At 47.8% G+C, this 20,480-nt stretch overlaps 1 protein-coding gene across 2 annotated transcripts; it reads right to left on the bottom strand.

The window, feature by feature from the left end:
- Window positions 1–1,884: 1,884 nt before the first annotated feature.
- lrrc9 (leucine rich repeat containing 9) lies at window positions 1,885–20,422 on the bottom strand. 2 transcript variants are annotated; one of them, XM_048975038.1, is made up of 33 exons: window positions 19,936–20,422; window positions 19,543–19,624; window positions 19,212–19,430; window positions 18,414–18,554; window positions 18,189–18,252; window positions 18,000–18,070; window positions 17,226–17,408; window positions 16,630–16,785; window positions 16,326–16,498; window positions 16,003–16,134; window positions 15,357–15,536; window positions 14,397–14,496; window positions 14,216–14,315; window positions 13,978–14,124; window positions 13,742–13,860; window positions 13,438–13,635; window positions 12,958–13,077; window positions 12,662–12,853; window positions 12,395–12,517; window positions 12,003–12,143; window positions 11,753–11,930; window positions 11,314–11,534; window positions 10,557–10,679; window positions 10,324–10,454; window positions 10,037–10,145; window positions 9,567–9,706; window positions 9,015–9,151; window positions 8,699–8,916; window positions 7,343–7,411; window positions 6,308–6,433; window positions 4,551–4,716; window positions 4,129–4,282; window positions 1,885–4,051 (listed from the first exon to the last, which is right to left on the bottom strand). In XM_048975038.1, the coding sequence occupies exons 2-33, from the start codon at window positions 19,579–19,581 to the stop codon at window positions 3,967–3,969; spliced, it is 4,455 nt and encodes a 1,484-aa protein (XP_048830995.1). In that variant the 5' UTR covers window positions 19,582–19,624; window positions 19,936–20,422; the 3' UTR covers window positions 1,885–3,966. The 2 variants fall into 2 exon arrangements, with proteins under 2 accessions (XP_048830995.1, XP_048830996.1); XM_048975039.1 differs by having other exon boundaries at window positions 19,945–20,422.
- Window positions 20,423–20,480: the final 58 nt, after the last annotated feature.

Genomic DNA, 20,480 nt, shown 5'->3' with positions numbered 1-20,480 from the left:
AAAAACCTACAAATGATGTCATAATTCCATCAAGAATGCACAAAACACTGGTGTTTTTGTCCTCTCTCTGCCTTATCTCAAGCTACGTATTACCCTGAGCTCACAGCTCACATGGCCCTAGACAGAGGATTACCTGTCTTAACTGTGAGAGGGGTTTAATATTATCTTTAATACTTCAGATTCTACAGCAAATTTACGTTATTATAATATCATGACTGATGTGAGTGATTTCATTGGCCATCCTGGCCGTCCCAGATGTCTGCTTAGTTGTAAGGTGAAAGGGGGGGGGTTGTGAGGGAGGGTGTGGATCATAGGCTGATCTGATAAAAAGGCCAAATCATTGACATGGATAAGAGGGTGATTACATGAAAAGGAGATTATAGCCTCATTCCAACTGTTGCTGATTTGGGAAGCCATTGCTACACATGAGATGACAGTCCTGAAAAAAATCACATGCTCATGTAATCTGGGGGGTGTTGTCATATGGGTTTGGGCAGTGGATCCTAGTCCCTGGAAGTGTGCACAGACATGGGCCATGCCGTTGTCTTTTTTTGGACGTTGAAATGGGGCGCAGATTTTTCTCTACCTAATCTGCTGCCTTGCTGATTTTCTGAAACATTCTTTGAAATTAGATATGGAGCATGTGGAGCCACAGTTTGTGTGTTTTCATATGCAAGCATTTTTCTTAGGACAATGTTTTCCAACCTAGCCCTCGGGGACCCCCAGTGAGTCCATGTTTTTGCTTCCTTCCAGCTCCCTACCCAACAGCTCACGCTTTTGCTCCCTCCCAGCTTCCTACTAGACAGTCCACCTTTTTACTCCCTACCAAACAGTCCATGTTTTTGCTCCCTCCGACAGTCCACATTTTTCTTTCCTCCCAGCTCCCTGTCAGACGGTCTACCTGCTTTACGGCCCTCCAGTTTGGTGGCCAGTATGCTCTGTTTCCTGAGCTTGAGTATTACCCGGCTCCCTGCTCACGCTGGGCCCCTGGAGAGAAAGCCCCCACTGCTGCTTCCACTGTAAGCTGTTCCAGCACAGAGTGGTGATGATATGAGCAATGAGTGGGACACGGGAGTAAGTGATCACCTTGGTGGTGCTTATCACCTTTATTGTCAGGACAGAGAGGCAGAATGTAAAGTACATTATGTAAGTCAGTAGTGCTCGTATTTTTCATTTATGAAGAGGGTTTCGCTTCTTTACGTTCTCCATTCATAGACACGAGGACCTTAAAATGCCTCCTGCCGGGTTTTCGTTTCCGTAAGTGCACCGCTGTGTGTGCTCGCGCGCACCAGTCTGTCCTGCGTTCTGCTGCTGAGCGATTGACAAATGATGACCACTGAGGCCCTGCCCTTCGCGTCTGCTGTTGCTAAGCGCTCTAAGTGTGTTTTTCGATGTTGTCATCCAGGGTGAGGATGTGTGTCATTGGCCTCGCTGAGATCCAGCGCTGCCGCTTTGGCGATGATTGGGTCTGACTCATTTCGGGTGGGATACAGATGGTTAGGGGGAAGCCCATTTGATTCGTGGCTGCATTGTGTGACACCTCAATGCCCTCCTTGGGTTAAGTGAGCTCTTTAACTAAGAAAGAAGTATGTGGGCAGTAAGTCCTGGATTGACAAGAACAGCTCTGTTTTCCCTTGTTTAGTCAGTTTTTTTTCGCTGTCCCTCTTTTTTCCCCCAAGAGACAAATAGTGGAGATTGATAGTGGAAAATGGTGACCTGTAACAATAGCGCAGTGACGGGTATTTCAGCCGCCATTATCGCAGTGTTTCTACCTCTTTGTGCTTCCTGAATTGTGTCTGTGCCTGAAGGCTCAAATATTCGCTAAAGAATTCATGCCTCTGCAAAATGAGTCAAATTTCCAAAAATTGTACATTGGCACCAAAGTATAAAAAAAAATCGTTTGCACACTTCACACCGAGCACCCTGCAAAAGCAGGTTTATCACGGCAGTAATTCACAGTGTCCATAGAATTCTCAGAGTTGTGGAAACAGGCACTCGATACAGTATATTGTGTTTATCTATTATAACATGTAACAATTAGGCTGTGCTCCCTGTGGTAATTACTCAGAAGTTACAGAAACATCAATGTCAAGTGTACATGAAGCTACAGACAAAATAGTTACAGACTCTGTCTTCAAGTCATGTGAACCTTTGGGCCACCTAATAGCTGCCACTGTTCTCTGCCATTGGACTGAGGCAGATTAATGACATTAAGTATCTGAAGTATGGTGAGGATCGAGATGTGACCTCTTTCTCTGTCTTCTTTGTTTAGATTTTTGCTATTGGTCCATTGTTTTTTTTCTTCTTCTATTTTTTAGAATCATTTTTTTTCTCGGGCAGGTTCAGTTTGCGTCTCAATGATCACCGTCCATGTTCACATGCAAGCACACTGCAAGCCCAGTAGATGGTACAGAAAACATGGCTTTAGTAACATCCTGCTCCCCTGGACTTGCAGTTGTCTCAACAGAGAGACTACAGGCCCAAGCATGTTTAATAATGAACTGAGAGAGGCCTATGGGGAGAGATTTCTCTTCCCCTCTCTTTTCCAAGCCAGACTTAATGTCTTATGGATGGAAATCTAACCTGTCAGGTTCTATCCCATTAAACTAGCTATGAACCATGTGCTCCAGAGTGGCAGTGAGAGAGAGAGAACACAATCTCATATGGCTTCATGAATGATTAATAGACCATATGCAAATTCTACGTAAAATGCAAAAATTCCTGGTGATCAACAGACAGAAGGACCTCCAAATGTATGTGTAGGGTTGTAGTGATGTGTGTGTGTGTGTGTGTACCCAGAATCCTCAGTTTTTCAGGCCATAATCTGCATTAGGGCCGCGTCATCAGGCCCGCCCTTTGTCTCCCGCTGCCTGTCTTGTCGAGCTTGTCTACGCCCATTCGTAGAGACACAGTGAATCGAATGTGCCGTCAGGCCATTCAGGGCCTTAATGGATGAAGTGATTCGTGCGCATTAAAGGCCCATTGATGAAGGCTGACACGCAAGCGAGCTTTTGGCCAGCTTCAGGAACTGGCATTCCGTGTTGAAAGGGGTTCTGCTGTTTACCCACACTGGCGGCCTCTCAGGAGTTTTTCCTGGAGGAAGGCAAGGGCTTTGTGGGGACACATTTGGGTTTAGGAACCCGTCGCCAGTGGCCATTCATAGCACACCTACACCAAGGTGGATCACAGTGTCTTGAGTGCTGTTCCATGTCTGGCAGTCCCTCAATCTTCTTAATAATTCACCACTACAGAAGCGGTCTCAAGGTGGACTCATTGGCTATGGGATTTAAGCCACTTCTTCAGGTCTTGACAGGCAGGTGGTGCACTATTGACATCTGGTGCCCAAAGAGTGCAACTGCATAGAAATGTTGAATAAGCCATGCTATGGACAAGTGGTGTGTAGGTTTTGTAATACAGAAGAAGTAGCACTGGTAGTCTTTTCAAAGAAAAAAGTCAGCTAGCATTCAAAGCTGCTTCTCCACGATTTCCATTATCACCAAAAGGTGATCCTAACAAGCATCACTGTGTCACTTCCTGTCAAGGCCTGCATCAGTGGGCAAGTGACCATGAGCATGATGGTTGCTGACCAATCACAGCATTATACTCAGAATCTAGTCGAAGCCCCAAGATCCTCCTGCTATAAAGCAGCATTATGCGCTCTCTGGACCTCCATCAGTCCTTCTGTTCAGCTGTTTTTCAGGTGCATCTGTTTTTAAATTAATGACATTTCCATCTCTGCAAGGACTGGAAAACTGGCTGTTTCACCCTAAAGCCACACTCCTGCCATCTTTGTAGGTTAGTCTTTGGGATAGAACTTACTGGCCATGTGATCCCTGGCATATGGAGTTTTTAAAGGGTTCAGCTTTTTAAGCTTAATTCACAAGTAGATCGAGTTTGTTGCAGAGAAGCGGCGTTCCCTGGTGGAGCTGTGAACCTGTACACGGTGGCGTACTCTTGCTCCTGTCTTCAAGGACGTGCGCCTGTGTGCCGCGTTCCTTGCCCGTTGCAGTGGTGCTGCATGGTGCGTCTGGAAGCACCGTGATTTTGGAACCTGAGCAAGAAGCAGGATGAGAATGAGAATCGGATATGAGAGCCCTGCGTGGCACAGTGGGCGGGGGGCTCTCTTACCCGCCATCCACGTTGGCATATGGCAGGAATTCCTGCTGTCTTTTTGAGAGAAGAGCGGTGACATGTAGAGGGCCACTTGGCTGCAGGGGGGCCAGCTTACGATGAATGCTGTGCTGGGGTGGGGGTGCCAGGCCACAGATATGCCTCCTCCTGTCTGCAAGGAGAAAAGTTGACATCAGGGTCAAAGGTTTCCACATGTCATTGCTGTGCAGTCAGACGGCATTTACATCACCGCTGCTGCCTTAGAGCAGACAGTGTTTCATTTGTAAATGTGCTTTGGAAAGCAATTGGTAAACGAAAAATAAGTATGTGATACAACAGGCTGCCTGTCTGAGATCAGATAAATCTCATCAGGTACTGCTGCTTTTGGCTCCAGGCTTCTACGTTTTCACAAATATCTGGAATGGTATGGCAGCGCTGACGTTTGGCTGAGTCGCGTGCCGGCTTGTCCTCCAGGTAGGCTGATGGTGGGAGATCTGAGCCCAGGAAGTGCTGCAGGATCCCGGTGTGTGCTGAGCTCCCGTGGGACGGTAAGGTCAGATGACCGGGATGCTCCGACTCCAAGGCGATGCTTCCAGGGACTCCACACTGTTAGGTAGAGACTGAATGTCTGCCAGGCTGACTTATCACCTGGCTAGTAACAACAATTAACATTTTTGTCATGGACTATATTCACACTCCCTGATGTATGTCCAGGTTTTATATACACCATTTGCAGTATTTTGTAAACCCACTAGATGGTGCTCTTCATTTGCTTTGGGCCTGTTTTTGAACAGAGGGCGTCATCTAGTGGAGTCAGAAAATACAGCAAGTGGTTCATGAAGCTTCATTTGTGCGTCGGTAAAAGTTTTCCCCAAGTGTTTCAGGACACATGGAACATCCTTGAAACAAAATCAGTCAGGTTGGGTAGGTTCTCACACATGCATACGGTAGTATTTACAGTTATAGCTATTTCATTCATGTATATAAAGTAGAAGGTACAGAGCATCACACTCTCTCACACACACACACACACACACACACACACAGCTCTGCTGAGCTACATATACACAAGTGGATCCACCAGTGCCGGACTCAGTCCAGCCTAAGGACATTTCTGTCTAAAGAAACATTTCTTGATTGTAACTGGAGCGGAAGGGAGACCTTGACAATTTGAAATTTCCGAGCCTCGTGGTCTGTCACTGACGCACATGCACATCAAACAGGTCCATTAAAGGGAGCCGTAACTGAGACTATCTGTGGCATCTAACACAAGCAACAACTACACAAAAACTCCCTGTTAGCCTGAACGCTAACTTGAGGGGAACCCTAACCTCTCCAGCCAAGGTATGCTGATGGCATGGTGCTGCTTAGGCTTCCACATCCTACTCAGTTTAGCTGCTATTTACTGGTAACAGCGAATGGATAAATTAAATAAAACCAGACGTAGTATTTATGTTGTGTGACGGGAGGCCATGACAAGGTGGAATCTCCCCATTCTGATCTCGACTTAACAAGCTGGGATCAGGCTGCACAGGCTAAAAGATGTATTTGATGTAATCCGTGGCTTTTAGTTCTCTGCTGTAGGATTGCCAGGAACATGGTCAGCTCTTACTGGCTGCCCTGGCGTAATGCTTGGTACTGAATAGAACAGCCTTGGAAATGTTACCTGCATTCTGATTTTCAGTGGATGAGGATGTGTAATGTCTTAGGTGCTGGATTGCACTCCCTTAATTTTCTACACTTTTGCTGGAGCCTGCAACCAATTACCTGGATTGTATAAAAAGCAAGCATTAAGTTACTTGATAGATGCTTTTATTGGGGGAGGTGTGTGACTCAGCTGGTTTGGGTACCTGTAATCGGAAGGTTGCCGGTTTGAATCCTATATTTAACAAACTAATGCCACGGTTGGGGCCTTGAGCAAGATCAGTAACCCCAATTGCTCCAGGCGCTGGATGCTGGCTCACCCTGTGTTGTGTTGACCCCCCCCCCCCCCCCACTTGTATTTGTGCCTGTGTGTCTCAAGGAGAGCAAAATGGGGGAGGTAAAAGGGCAATCTTCCCAAGGGGAAGAATAAAACCTCTGTTCTTTCTGATGATTTATTAATATGATATCTTAATAACCTTCCGCAGAGAGCCAGAAGTGACCGTGTGTCATGAGCCGAGCACTTGCATGAGTGAGCCATCATGGCAGTCCGTACCTCAGTCTCATTAAGCAGCATCTCCGCCCAGGCCTTCTCCTCCAGCGTAACTGCCAGGCCGTCCAACACCTGCAGCCTGGTGAGGCGCACCAGCACGGCAGGTCGGTGCCGAGTCCTCCTGGCCACCTGCCGCACATCGACACACGGGCACGCTCGTACACAAGTGGCACATGCCGCAGCTCTGGAGGCTTCTGTGTGCATGTGACCACAAGGGCAGCTGGCGGGATGGTGACTGTAGTTGTGGGCTTAGAGGCAGCTGACCGCAGCTGTCCAACCCTGGGCTGTTTAAACAGGTGACGGTGAAAGCTGCTCTGGATGAAATTTCCTGGTACATACAGTACTGTGCAAAAGTCTTAGGCAGCCAAAGAAAATGATGTGTAAATGATCCTTATATTGGTGTAAAACTATGCTATTATGCCTATCAAAGTGTGTTGGCTTAGTCATTTCAAAACCTCAGCTAAAATCACCCCATTATTCCCAGCAGCCATACAATACAGCCATGTGTTTTTTTTGACTCAACCACTAGCGCACCTCGTATAGCTAATCGATATCTCATTGACTTTTTTTTAACTAATTAAATTAATTAAGTGAGCTGTTGAAGAAATGTAATAAATCCATGGAATGGCTGAGGTGCCCCTGAGGGGAGGTTTGGGAACTGAAGCGGCGCTCATCTAACCGTCGAACTAGACATCAGTAACGTTTTGGAGAACAGAAGAAATCATTAGTAGTTTTTCTTGTGTTACTCTTAATCCGCATATGTTCCAGTGTTATATTGTGTCTGTCGCTTTGAGCAAATGTGCATTACCCAGATAAATGGCTTTAAACATTTCCTTTTCACTGCCTAAGACTTTTGCACAGTACTGTATTTACATAAAGTGGTTGATTGTTTAATCAGTATCTCCTAGTTTTATCCAGGTACATAATTCAGAAGCAGCTGCAGAGGGCACAGGTAGGCCATGGCACTAATCTCCACACAAAATAAGGGTTCAAGTGACTCTTCTGGGTGGTCAGTCATGGGGGTGCAGTCATACTCACTGGGTTACCCAGTACAGACAGCTCCACCAGTGAGGGCAGTTCCTCCAGCTTTTCGATCTCGCTCAAGTCCTGTGGACACACAGAGTGCTGTCATGTCTTGGCGTTTCCTTCCTTTCAGCTGTTCAGAGATGTATTAGATGCAGAGCCCTCCCTAATCAGAGAGACAGTGCCCCTGTTGCGCAGTTCCTCATTGCTTAGACAGTTAATGCATGACTTTAGACAGCTGGGGGGTCTCTGCCCTCCTCCCCTGGCAGTTGGGATGTGCAGAAATGTGCTGTGATTACTACTATCCACGTTCTAATTAAAAATGAGCGCGCAACTGTGACAAACCACAATCAGCGCATGCAGCGGGATATGGACGCAAATCTGATTGCGCCTCGCTTGATTCTCATCTTTTTTAATGTCTTTGTATGCGCAGCTCTGACCTTCAATCAGCGTAGATTTTCCATAATGCGGGGCAGTAGAATTTTTCACCATGGTAACCGGGCGATGTTCCCCTGCATCTAATCGCCGTGCAAACGTGCCCGTCGATCGAGACGAAATACCTGAAGATCACCACGCGGCTGCGAGCGAGCTCAAGGCTCCTCACTCCACCGTTAAGGTTAGAAGGCATCTCGGCAATGAGGTCTGACGTCCGCAAGTTTAAGGTATGTGGCCAGTCCGTAATCTGAGACTCTTCTTCAGCTTAAGTATGTGCTCAGAACAGGACTCAGAATATGGACGGCTAGTTTTGCATTACAGTAAGAATTCTTCGACTTTCCGGGCACTAATAATTCTGGGTGTCCAGAGAGCGGCTTCCAGTGGTCTGCATAAATGTTTAACAGTAATTGCATTCCCGTGGTTTTAAGACTGCCTTGTCTTGCTCTGCTACCGCAGACTCTTTCTTTTTAGTGCGACAAACTCAAAAAGTATTCCATGCATCTTTTGCAAACTCTGCAGACGCACATTGTATGGGTGAAGATCTGGACAGGATCATGTTTTTGAGATGGATTGCCCCAAAACTGAAGCAACGTTGCTTAACGGCAGCTACGGGAAAGGAAAATCCCTAGCTGTTACTTATGTGATCGTGCGTTAATGATAGGTGATCCTTAGCAGGGGAATCCCTCAATATTCTGGCTCCTCTGACCAATTTTATGCCAAATTTTATATACTAAAGGGCCCCTATCAAGTGCTGATTGCCCTGAAGCTGCCAGGAGATACACGCCCCTTTAACGCATCTGGTCTGGTCTGTTACCAGTTGGGGGTCATTGGTTTAAGAAGCCCTGTGTGAACATAACAGAAGGCTACACAGCCTTATGAGAGGTTTTCATTGCTTAGTCAAGCTCAGACTCAGGTCGTTTTTGTGCAGCTGTGTACCTGCAGCTTGTTCGCGTCCAGGAAGAGTCTGCGCAGCTTTACGAGCGGCTGCAGGTGGTCGACCTCCCGCAGCCGGTTCTCAGCCAAGTGTAGCTCCACCAGCGAGGTCTGTCCACTGAAGGAGCTCTGTCCCATGGCCCGTATGCGATTGCCATCCAGTGCCAGCTCCCGCAGATGCTGGAGCCCCTCGAGGCCCTCCACGTGGCTGATCTCATTGCCTGCGCAGAAACGGAACCTTCGCGCAGATGTAATCACTTCCATACAGGTGTGACACATGGTTCTGTGCACAAGCTCTTGGGTACTGATGATTGGCTACCTTGGAGGAAGAGGGCTCTCAGGCCAGTGAGTCTGCTGAGCTGCAGGCTGGCCAGGCTGGAGATGCCATTGTGACCCAGATGCAGCACCTCCAGGCTCTCCATCAGAGGCTCCAGGTTCTCAGCGAGTCTGGCATCTCTGGGACACAGAAAGAGACACATTTCCTGGCACCTAGAACTACGTCTGACGTATGAACAGCTATCCTGATTTCAAAAGCAGAACCACCACAGGTAAACTAAACCAGACAAAGACATGCAGTTGGCTATAGGCTATAGATGTCTCAATATTGCCTGTAGCTGAGAGTGTATGTAGCATGCATCCCGTCTAATGTATACCCCAGCCTTCTGCCCTGTGCTGCCTGAGGCTCCATTCCATTGTGACCCTGACGAGGATGAGTGAATAGGGAGGTGGATGGGTAACATATGCTTTTGCTGCCCCCTAGTGAATAAACTGGAACTACACCACAAAAAAAAAAAAAAAACCTGATCAGATGACTTCAAATCACTTATGTTCGGACACATGCGACACCAGCAATCAGAGCAGGGTACAGTACCTGTTAGCTCTTGATAGATTCTGCTGCCCATAGCCACTGGAGCTGACCTTGTGATACAATGTTTGCCGGCCATTTGGGTGGACTGGGCTCTTGTGCTGGGGCAGGATGGATTCGATGCGATTGTAGTTCAGGTAGAGCACCTGCAAGGGTGGGAAATGCTGCTGTCTAACTGGAAGAGATGGATAGTTCAGGTCCAGAGAGAAAAAAATCCAGGCCAAGGTTTTGTTTCAACCAGCCAGTTCAGTGCTCTGTGGATGATCTGGTTGGTTGAAATAAAATCTTGGTCCAGATTTTTACTTTCTGGACCTGAACTATCCAATCTCTTCTAACTGGGCACCTAACCGCTCTCAGAGGACACATCTAGACTCAGATGTGCAAGAAGCAGCCTGCCAAACATTACTGTGGTAAGGCATGACCTCATTAACTGAGGTCATCCTTGCCCCCCAAAAGCTGGCTGGCCAATCACGCACCTTGATTTTAGGCAGGTAGATGAGGCCACTGAAGGAAGTGAGGTTGTTGTGCATGAGATTGATGCTGCGCAGGCTACGGAAAAGATGGAAGGGAGCCAAGTCCACCATCCTAAGGAGAGAAGCAGAGGACTGCATGAGAAGCAGCTACATAAGGTGCTTGACAAACTATGCAACATAATCCAAGTTAAAAGACAGTAACGTGGGTCAGCATGCAAAGAACCTCAACGCCAAGCATCTTCCCAGCAGCTGCTTGAGCTGTCCATGAAGGTAGGAGGCCTCAGGAATACCTGATAGAGGAACCTTGCAGGTCCAGTTCTAAGATTTGGGAGTAGTTTGCGTGACCCAGCTTCTCAACCACCATGTCAGGGGTCAGACGTCCCCCGAAAATGTCCTTGGCGCTCTCGCTCTCCGACATCTCCTGTGGAACGTGGTACAGGTGGTCAGGCCTTCCCTCACCTGCCAGTGCATTTATGACGGGGGGGGGGTTCTGTTTTCTAATTCCGTAAACTCAAGCTCTCACCACTGCCAACCCATCCAAAGCCTTCAGTGAAGGCAGCTGGAACACCACGTACATCCTGTAGTTCTCCTGTTTTGCCACCAGGGGATTCCCTTGCAAATCCAGAACTATAAGGCTGGCCAGGGCCTGAAAAAAACGAGAATACTGGTTCTGTGAAATAACCAGGAGTCACTTTGGCCTTTGTTTATAGATATTATAGGAGACAGCTGCAATATCTGGTAATATAACAGACATTCTTCAGGATATATCTCTATAACTTTTTAACTGAAGGACAGACAGGTCTAGAAGGACATTTAAGCATCCAGTCGCTTACACATATGAAAGACTACAATGCAAAAAAAAAAATCAGAAGAATAAAGAATAATAAGACTGACAAAACTGGCAACAGTAACAATAAGGATGGTAATAATGATGAAAGATGCTAAGGTACTAAAGATGGTACTAAGAATACTAATCACTACAGAGTAACTATTTAGTGGCACAGTTAATTTGCCAGTGCATGCAGTGGTAGTGCAAGGGAATGAGCATGAAGATACTGTAACTTACTGTAGATATAAATGTTACAATAATGCAAAAATACTATTACAATAAATGCTATACTGTAAATATTATAAATGCAATAAATACTGCAGCACCATAAATTGTGGACTAGTATACATTTGGGAATACTGAATATAGATGTTGTCTTTGGCCGATATAGCACTGAACAATTATATCTAAGGGTTATATTTAAACAGGCTGTGAGTGTACCACACCCGACCTTCAGGTAGTAGATGTCTCTGGTGGCGCTGATGCGATTGTTGCCCAGGTACACTTCAAAGAGAGAGCGTGCTCTCTGCATTCCGCGCAGGGAGCTCAGGAGGTTGCTCTCCATGGACAGAGAGTGCAGGTTGGGCAGCTCGTCAAAGATGCTCGTGTCGAGGCTGCTCAGCCGGTTCCTGTTCATGCTGAGACGCGTCAGCTGATGTAGGCGTGACAGTCCTGCAGACATAGTAACTTGCTCTGTGCCCAAGTTGATGCTTCAGTCAACTCCTAGGACTTAGTGAGAGTTGTGTCTGAAATTAGCTAGTACCATATACTACCATCGCTCTAGGTGCCGTCTTAAATAACAAGGAGGACATGGCCATCCAGTCGGCACCCGCCCCGATCATCTCAGCCCAGCAGTGTCGTGCACAGACTCGTGCATCCGTGCGACTGACCGTCAAGTCCGGAAATGTCATTGTCATCCAGGGAGAGCTCCTTCAGCTGCCGGCAGTTCTGCAGGCCTTCTACATCGGTGATATTATTGTTGTTGAAGGAGGCCCACTGAAGGTTGACCAGTCCCTCCAGATTTTCCAGTCGAGAGAGCCTTTGGCCATCCAAGTTGAGGGCAGTAATCTGTCACAAAAGGCTTCATCGGTCATGTGCTCATTTTTCCTGTGGACAGACTCGGCTTCGGCAAGCGCCCACCTTCAAGGTCCAGGCCTCTTCCAGCCCAGCACTGAGGTCCCAGGGTGTCGGGTGGGACTTAGTCAGGAGTTGGGCCGTAGAGAGAAGACTGAGGCGGCGTGGTCGTTCTGTATCGGTCTGTGAGTGGGCCAGGATGGAGACCTGCAGTACCGAAAACCTCACATTCACATCGAGTGACTGCTGGATTCCCCTCTCATTTAATTTCAATCTTTCTAGATTTACTGTGAACTGCTTTGGAGTTTGCCAGTAATGGTGCTACTGTACAAACATCAGTACATTTTAAGATGTGCTGGCTGGCTTGCTGCCGCATCTGTATTCAGGTGTTTGCAGTCAGAGGACATGCGACCTCCGTATAGGGTGTGTTTTTGCATGTGTGGAGAGTTTCGTCCCACCTGGTCAATCCGGGACTCGCACATCTGCGTGGCAGCCGCCACCTCCTCCTCGCTCACCAGCTGCCCATCCAGGTGTGTGAGGGTCCTCAGGTGGCTTAACACCACCAAGCGTAGCATGCCAGGCTGAAACACGCAGAATGGGCTTAGTGGCTGGGAGCCATTCTGGGCTGTGTGTTCGTGGTGTGCTCGCTGTGTGTTCGTTGTGCGTTCGTTGTGCGCTCGCTGTGCGTTCGCTGTGCGCTCGCTGTGTGCTCAGGGAGCTCTAACCTTGTGCCAGGGGTTATGACATATATCGAGGCATTGCAGACAGGGGGCATGTTGACATAGCCCTGCTGCCTCAGGCCGCACCCTGGTCAGCTTGTTCCAGCGCAGATCCAGCCGTCTCAGCTGCTTCATGCCACGGAAGCTTTCCAGGGTGGTAATACGGTTGTAGCTGGCATCCACAAACTCTAGACTAGGCTGCTCACCAGCACCGATGGAGAAGAATGACAACTCTAAATAACCCAACGGCAACCCGCTGACTCACTGTCCTGACCGCTCTCTTTCCAGCTAGTGCACCGTACCATATGCGAAAGGTCACCCAGATGTGTTAACTCGTTGAAACTGACAGTCAGATGCCGAAGGGCCATCAGTTGTGAGATCCCCTTCAGTTCGCGGAGGCTGTTTCCATGGAGATTCAGAATCTGACCCCAGAGAAAATGAGAGTGATGGGGGGGGGGGTCATGGCTATATCAGTGTTTACAGAAGAGAGACAAGCCTCTTCATAATTAACAGGTACTGTCGTTTTTTAAACAATCAGCAAACTTGGACGACTGGATAAGATCGGGCAGTGCTTAAATGTCCTGCCAGTCAATGAAGAGAAAGCAATTGTAAGGACCACTAGAGTGTTGGAGAACCAAAGCACAGTGCCTCGCCTGGGTGAACATAACAGATTCGGGCCTGTGAACTTCTGGTGCGCAGAGTACCACCTTGCATTTCACCACATACAGGTCCCTCTCCAGGATGACCCAAACGATGCCTGGCCCGGGTGGCCCCAGCCTCACCGTAATCTGGCCCAGCACGCTGGCCCGGGCCATTGTCAGAGCTGCCTTCTCATCCAGGGTCATAATCTTGGGGCGAAGCTGGAGGCCAGGCTCCATGTTGAGGGCGTCCCTATCCAAGTCGATGTCCTGCTGAAAGACAGGTGGTCCTTTCACCTGGTTTGACATCGTGAGCTCAGGAAGCGCCGTCCAATGTCTGTCCTGAAGAAAGACATGAAACATCATCTCTCCGTTAAAAATCGGCGATCTCCCAGGTAGTGTAGCAGTTAGATGCAGGCGGCCCACGTGCTCCTGCCCGTTAGCATACCTGGGTGATGTACTCAAAGTCGACGAGGTATTCTGGGAGGACCAGTTCGTGATCAAATACAAACCACTTCTTCTGCTGGAATCCACACTCACAGCTGGGGTGGGGCATGGAGGAGCTTTCTGTACCCCGGACAGCAGAGGGAGACAGAGAGAAGAAGAACGGCTCAAGTACATACACATACTCCCAAAACATGTAGGCAAAGTGCAGAACCACTGGGTCAATCTATATGACACTACCTGCCATCGGTGCTCCACCAGGGTGGGTATCCATGGTAACGGTGTGGTACACAGAATGGGCTTTTGGGTAGCTGTCAGGTTCTATGGGGTCTCCCTCTCTGGCTGGCAGGCTGCGGCCCAGGAACACCTTTGCCACAATTACCCGGTCTGGGAAATGGAGAGGCCTTGTGAGTCACCTGTGTCCGCTGTGCGCTCTGGGGTGGGGGGGGAGGGTGAGGGTCCTGTGTTGAGTACAGACCGTGTTGGGAAGGCCGTGGGTTCTGCCCCTGCTGTTTCCCGGGCCTCTCACTCACACTCAGACTGCTGGATAATGCGACAGCCCTGTCCTTTCCCGCAGCCTGTGCAGGTGGAGAGACGCATATTTTCACACACAGGTACAGACATGCACACTTGCATGGGAAAGATTCTGATAAACGTACCTCACACGCAGGTGGGAACCCGTCTTCCATGATGTGCAGGAGCTTGTCTGTCTCCCCATCCGGCAGGTAGAAGAGATAGTCGAGCCATCGTTTGGGGTTCCTGCCCAAATATTAGTCAGTGTGCTGGCAGGTACCCAGGTAGTAGGTAAGTACATGTTACACTTTATTAACCATAAACAATTTGCATTGCTGTTTTCACAGTCAGGGGAATCTAGGCTGCATAGTGTTGTGACTCTGAACAAGAGCCTTTTTCTAGTGGACACACGTGCCTTTGCAGAACATAAGTAAAGGGTCTTGAGCTGTAACAGATTGCAGCAGTCATCAGTCTCCACTGGCTTCATCTATGACTGATCGACATGCTATTCCTGCCTCTTTCTAAAAATAAGCTCCAGATTGTGCCATCTAGGCTGGACCTCATGCCACAGCCTCTCTGGGAATCTGCCACTTTATTGTCTCTCTTTCATTCAGATGTGTAAGGACATGAAAAACACATCTTCATTCTCATTGGATGAATTGTCCTGTTAGTTATTAGCCTCCTCGGGACCATATTACAGTTCAGGCATTAATAATTCAGGATGTGGCAGATGAATAGGAAGAAGAGCGATATCACTTGGCTCTTGAGAATAGCTCTATAAGGAGAAGCACAGACCGGTGCACCAATGTTGCAGGAGGCAGTTAGAGTATAATGGTGTGTGTACAGATTTTTGTCACTTTAATAATTCCCAGTTTGCTACTGGGTGTCCTGTGGCATAAATCAGAAAGGGCTATTTCCAATATCAGTTATTCTGTATGGATTTGCAGTAGTCGTTTCATGGCCATGAATTCTGAAATGTATGTGGCTAACAACAAGTTACTACTTGTTGCCCTGTTTCCTCTGCAGCCCTCTGGGACCACAGTTAAGGACGGATAGCTCCCCCCCCCCCCCCCCCCCCGTCTCTCATCCTGGGGGCCGACACTTACTGGGAGAAATCTGCAGAATCCTCGTTTGCCAATAGTGCATGCAACTTGTCTTCAAAGCGCAGACGCAGTGCACGGTTGTGCAATCTGATGACACGGGTGACCTTGACCCCGGCGATACCGTGTGCCTTTTGCTCCTGAGTGCAGAACCGTGACAGGATGAGGTCGCAGCAAGATGTGAACCTATAGGAACAGTAGGTCTGTGTCAGAGCAGTATTGGGCACCATGAGTCAATGGATGGGCACCAGGCAGAAAAACATCAAGGAATATCAGGCAGAGAAAACCAAAGCAGTACTGTAGACCAGGGAGCAAAGGAGCCTGGGGAGGTAGCGCGACAAGGAGTCATGGGAGATTTGGGCAGTGCTGGTGACCAGCAATCATTAAAGTTCACAGCAGTGTTTTTGGTCCGAAGTAACACCTTGGATGTACTGGAGAAAAGCCTCATGGGAATTCACCATTTGGACACTGACAAATAGGCAGATGGTGCAGGTGCAGCAGGGCGAGTAGCAGTAACTGGAGCAGGAATGAGAATCGTGAGCCCACGATGTCATAGCGTCAGAGGAGCCGCCGAGGGGCTGAATGTTGTTTAGGGGTAGCGGCTCAGAGGTGGCAGCGCCCTAGGATAGGTGACAAGATGTGGCGCATGTACCATGGGTCAGTAGAACTGCCCTCTTCAAAGTGGATGTTCCCCACAGTTTCTAGCTCCATCACCAAGAAATGCACCACCAGGTTCTTCCTCTCGGTAGCTATGGACAGCTCTGCCTGGTGGTGAATCTCTACTCTGCAGAATCGAAGCCATATACATGTCAGCTATTTAATTTGCTTCTAAACCAACACACCATGTGTTTTGATAGACAAAACTTTAACAGGCAATACAAATTCTAAGCTGTATGCCCTGGGATCATGGTACCAAGCTTGCTTTCTGTACCAGTGTTGAACAAATGACTGTAGACAGCATGCCGCTGTACTCACTCTTCTAGTCGGCTCATCCACAACCTTAGCCTCTCCTTCAGGGCATCCAGCTTCTGCAGAAGCTTCAACTCAGCGCTCCGGTCAACTGAGCGCTTGGGTGGCGACGAAGGGGCCTCCTGGTGGTGGGCCAACGTCCCAGGCATGACCTGCACCTCTGCCAGCTCTCTCTCCACCTGCATGACAAGGCATGAAAACAACTGTGATGTTACATTTTCCGTTTGGACTCTGGTTACGTGAAACGGAGTCTGCAAATTCAAGGGCCGCGAGTTTCAGCAGGGTGGATGGTCTGAGCTGTAGGACATACGTGCTTGATGGTGTGACTGAGGAGCCAAATCTGCTTCTCCGGAAGCAGCAGCAGTCGCTTCTTGTGCTGCAGCAGCCGAGCCTCAGTCTCAGCTAGCTGGCCCTGCACCCGCTTCACGCGCATATTGTAGTACATCATCTTCTTCATCACAGTGGCCTGGGGATGGGGAACAGAAGCATAGTGACAGGGCAGGTAATGCAGGCAACGGCCTGGGGCCCCGAGCTGAGAGGGGGCCTCCAAGAGTGATTGATTACATAGTACATAGCAACGACAAATCTGATTTATTTGTGCATTTTATTTTCCACAAAAGTGGAAATAAAGGATCTCCATTTATTAAGTTGTCTTTGGTGAAATTATTAATTTTGTGCTAAAAAACATGGTATTAAATTTCACCATGTCGGGATGAAATTTGAGGGCCCTATGCAGATTTTTCTTTTTTTTACCCCCTAGAATCCCTAGTATCACCTCTGGTGGGGGAGCATCACTGATCCACTGATCTCCCCCCACCAGCTATACTAGTCTGGTGCTGTAATTCTATAGAGGAACTTCAGCCAGCCGACAGTGGGGATCGGGATCATTGGGTCAGGATGGCTCACCTCGGCCGTGTCCTTGAGAAGCCTGCTGGACACGTCGTACGTGTCAAGTTGCTGCAGGCCGGGCATGTGGTAAAGCAGGTGGGTGGCGTAGTTGCACAGCAGGCACACGGGGTTGGTGCCGTACTGGGGGTCCATCAGGCCCAGCTCCTTCAGGGCAGGCAGTCTTGCCAGGCTGGTCAGCTCCTGTCACAGGATGATGCTCATAAACAACTTAGCCAACACCACCCCATCGGCAAAATAGGAGAATACACCGAGAGGCATTAAACATCGCTCTGTGGAAGTGCACCCAGGTTACCCAGGGAGGCGCCATTGTAAGACTGCCTTACAGAAACAGTTTGGGGGGGGGGGGGGGGTCATGGACAACTACATGTTCAGAACTCACTTTGTATTATTCCAGGATGTAATAAACATATTGATTGAAAACTGGAACGTCTCAAGCTAAATGGAACTCAAAGAATCTTTTCTCCAAAGTCTGAAAAGGAGGGAGGGAGACGGGGACAAACAAAGAACTGTGGAGAACAGGAGTGATCCGAGCTTCCCTCCTCCTAACGGGCTGTCAGGGATGAATCGCTACATGGCTGATTGCCGTACAATTGTAAGTAAGACTCCATAATCAGGGGAGCATTAAATGCTGAATTCGGCTAATCCAGACATTGTAGCAGTAGCCCTTTGACTGACAACCTTAACTATGTTAAGATTATCAAAAATTACAGCTATGATTAAAATGACAATGGCTCTACCTTGTATAAAAGAGATGTGATTTCTGGTACTCACCTTCAATGAGCTGATTTTATTTCCTGAAAGATTGAGATTTTGTAGATTGATGTTAGGGTCCAGGCTATGTTCTAAAATAAGGACATTAAAGTATTGTAATCGTGTGCTTAATATGATTAGTGCAGTACAAACCACAGCAAACTGCTCAATAAGCCATAAATGCTTAAGGTATCCCATTCATCAGCATACCAACTCTCTCAATGGCGTTGTCAGCAAGATTTAACTCCCTCAGGTTCCAAAGAGTGTCTAGCCCCTTAATGTACAAAAGGACAAACAAGTCAAAGAGCACCTGACCAACAGTTTTAGCACAGAGATCGTTTCGACAGCTTATGTACCACCACGCAACTCTGGGAATTGATGAGTCGGTGAAACGGACCATCACTAGCAAATTAACGAAAATGGGATGAATCTCACCTCAATGAGAGCAATGCAGTTGTTGCTGAGCCATAAAACCTCGAGGTTTTCCAGTTTATCAAGGTTTTCAATCTTACTGATTTTGTTATCGTAGAGGTAGAGTTTCTGCAGTTGGACGCAGGTCTGGAGGCCAGAAATCTCCTTTAAGAACAGGAGAATAAGAAGTCAAGTGGCCACCATCATCACGTGCTCCTATTAAAGTGGATGTTGATGCAGATCTCTTCGTGTCTCCCCTAACTCTCCGTGTGTGGAGGTTGCATGTTCTCCTGGTGTTGCATGGATTTCCTCTGGGTATTCTGGTTTCGTCCCACAGTCCAAAAACATGAGGTTATGTGAGGTGGCATCTCTCAAGTACCCATGGTGTGAATGTGTGTTCTGTCATTGGCTGCCATACCGCTCAGTGTCAACCTTGCCTTGTGCAGTGTTTCCTGTTATGGGCTTCAAGAAAACACTGTGAGTCTGCACTGGGTTGATGGTCATGGAATCCCCGAATGTGACAAAGGTTGATAACCGCTGAAAATAATCTTGCACTGAGAACTGTAAATTCTGTTATACTTATGACTTATTTTTACATCAAGTTTACTTTTCAAGAAAAAGTTCACTTGATCCTGAACTGGTTAAGTGCATATGGAACATGGATGGATGATGCTAAGTACGAGGTCTGTAAATGCGTGACTGCAAACATGAAATCTCACTACCTGGACAGCACGAGCTATGAGTAACAGATAGCCATAAAGAGTAGCATCCCCCAGCTTGGAAATTCCACCCGCCCCAACAAAGTGCTCAATCTACACTTACAGTTAATTGACATTCGGCCACCCAGAGCTCCTGAAGCAGGGGGCAGGCCTCCAGGCCCTGAATGAGAGCCACAGCCTGGCCCACCACAGTGAGCTGGCACAGCCTGGGGAACAGGGAGAGGCCCACCATGCGAGAGAAGCCAGAGAACAGCATCTCGAGAGAAGAGGCCACGCTCCCGTCCCGAGTCACCTTCTCATAGCACAAGCCATTAGCTGTGCACTGTGGGGAGCAGGGAAAAAGGCCGTTAGTTAGCATAGTACACGCATACACCCACACCCATAATGTGACTGACACCAGAAAGGATGTGCCGATCCAAAGGGCAGGACAGTACCAGCTCCCTGATGAACTCATCATCACCGCTCTGCAGCATCACTCCTGCACTGTGGAAATGTCTGCACTATCTCACTCACAAGCTGTTAGGAAACAGGGACAAGCTTACCCATACTAAATATAACACAGAGGTGTGTGTGTGTGTGTGTGTGTGTGTGTATATATACACACACACACATCCTTAGTTTTATTTACCATAAGCGAATTGAACAAGCTATGCATATGGGACAAGCAATGCATCTAATTTATCTTACCAGAGTCGTTTTTTATGGACATGCATGCCAATCAGTTACATTTATTTTTAAGTTAAGATTAAGTTATTTCAAGTCCTCCACTTCTGTCAACCAGATAGCCAACAGAAACTGTCTATCGAGTTCTTGTGGAAGTTTCTTACCTGCCTCACCTGTCTCAATGTGGTCTTTGCCTGTTTTCCAAAAAAACAGTGAACCTCTTTACATGTGGATGATGCGTTATACCATTTCCGCAGCGGCGTTTAGTTTAGTTTTCTGTTTCTAAGGAAGTGTGCGTCCTGTTTCCAGGGAGCCATCTTGGAATTTAAAGGGCGTTAAAAATCTTTAAAATGTACTCTGTCTTCATTAGCCAGCAGAGGGCGCAGCAGTGTCTTTTTAGTACCCAGTCCCAGGACTACCCCCTGCCCCCATTCCCAAGAAATGCCGGGGTCCCGCAAATGCCTTTTGTCTGATTTAACCACTATATAATATAATATGTAGTTATATACATCTATAATATATATGATAGTATGGCAAGAATGAGAAAAACGGGAATCCCAGGCTGGTAAAAGTATGTAGTTCACACCATCATTTTAGAAGTCGTAGTAATTCACATATTTTGTTTTTTTTGTTTTTTATCAATGAAGTAACTGAATACAGATGCAGGCGTGAGCTTGTATGTTGTATATAATGTCAAAAAAAATTTGTG

Source organism: Brienomyrus brachyistius, chromosome 14, assembly GCF_023856365.1.
Source record: "Brienomyrus brachyistius isolate T26 chromosome 14, BBRACH_0.4, whole genome shotgun sequence".
Taxonomy (NCBI): domain Eukaryota; kingdom Metazoa; phylum Chordata; class Actinopteri; order Osteoglossiformes; family Mormyridae; genus Brienomyrus; species Brienomyrus brachyistius.
This window is presented reverse-complemented; position numbering and strand designations above follow the sequence as displayed.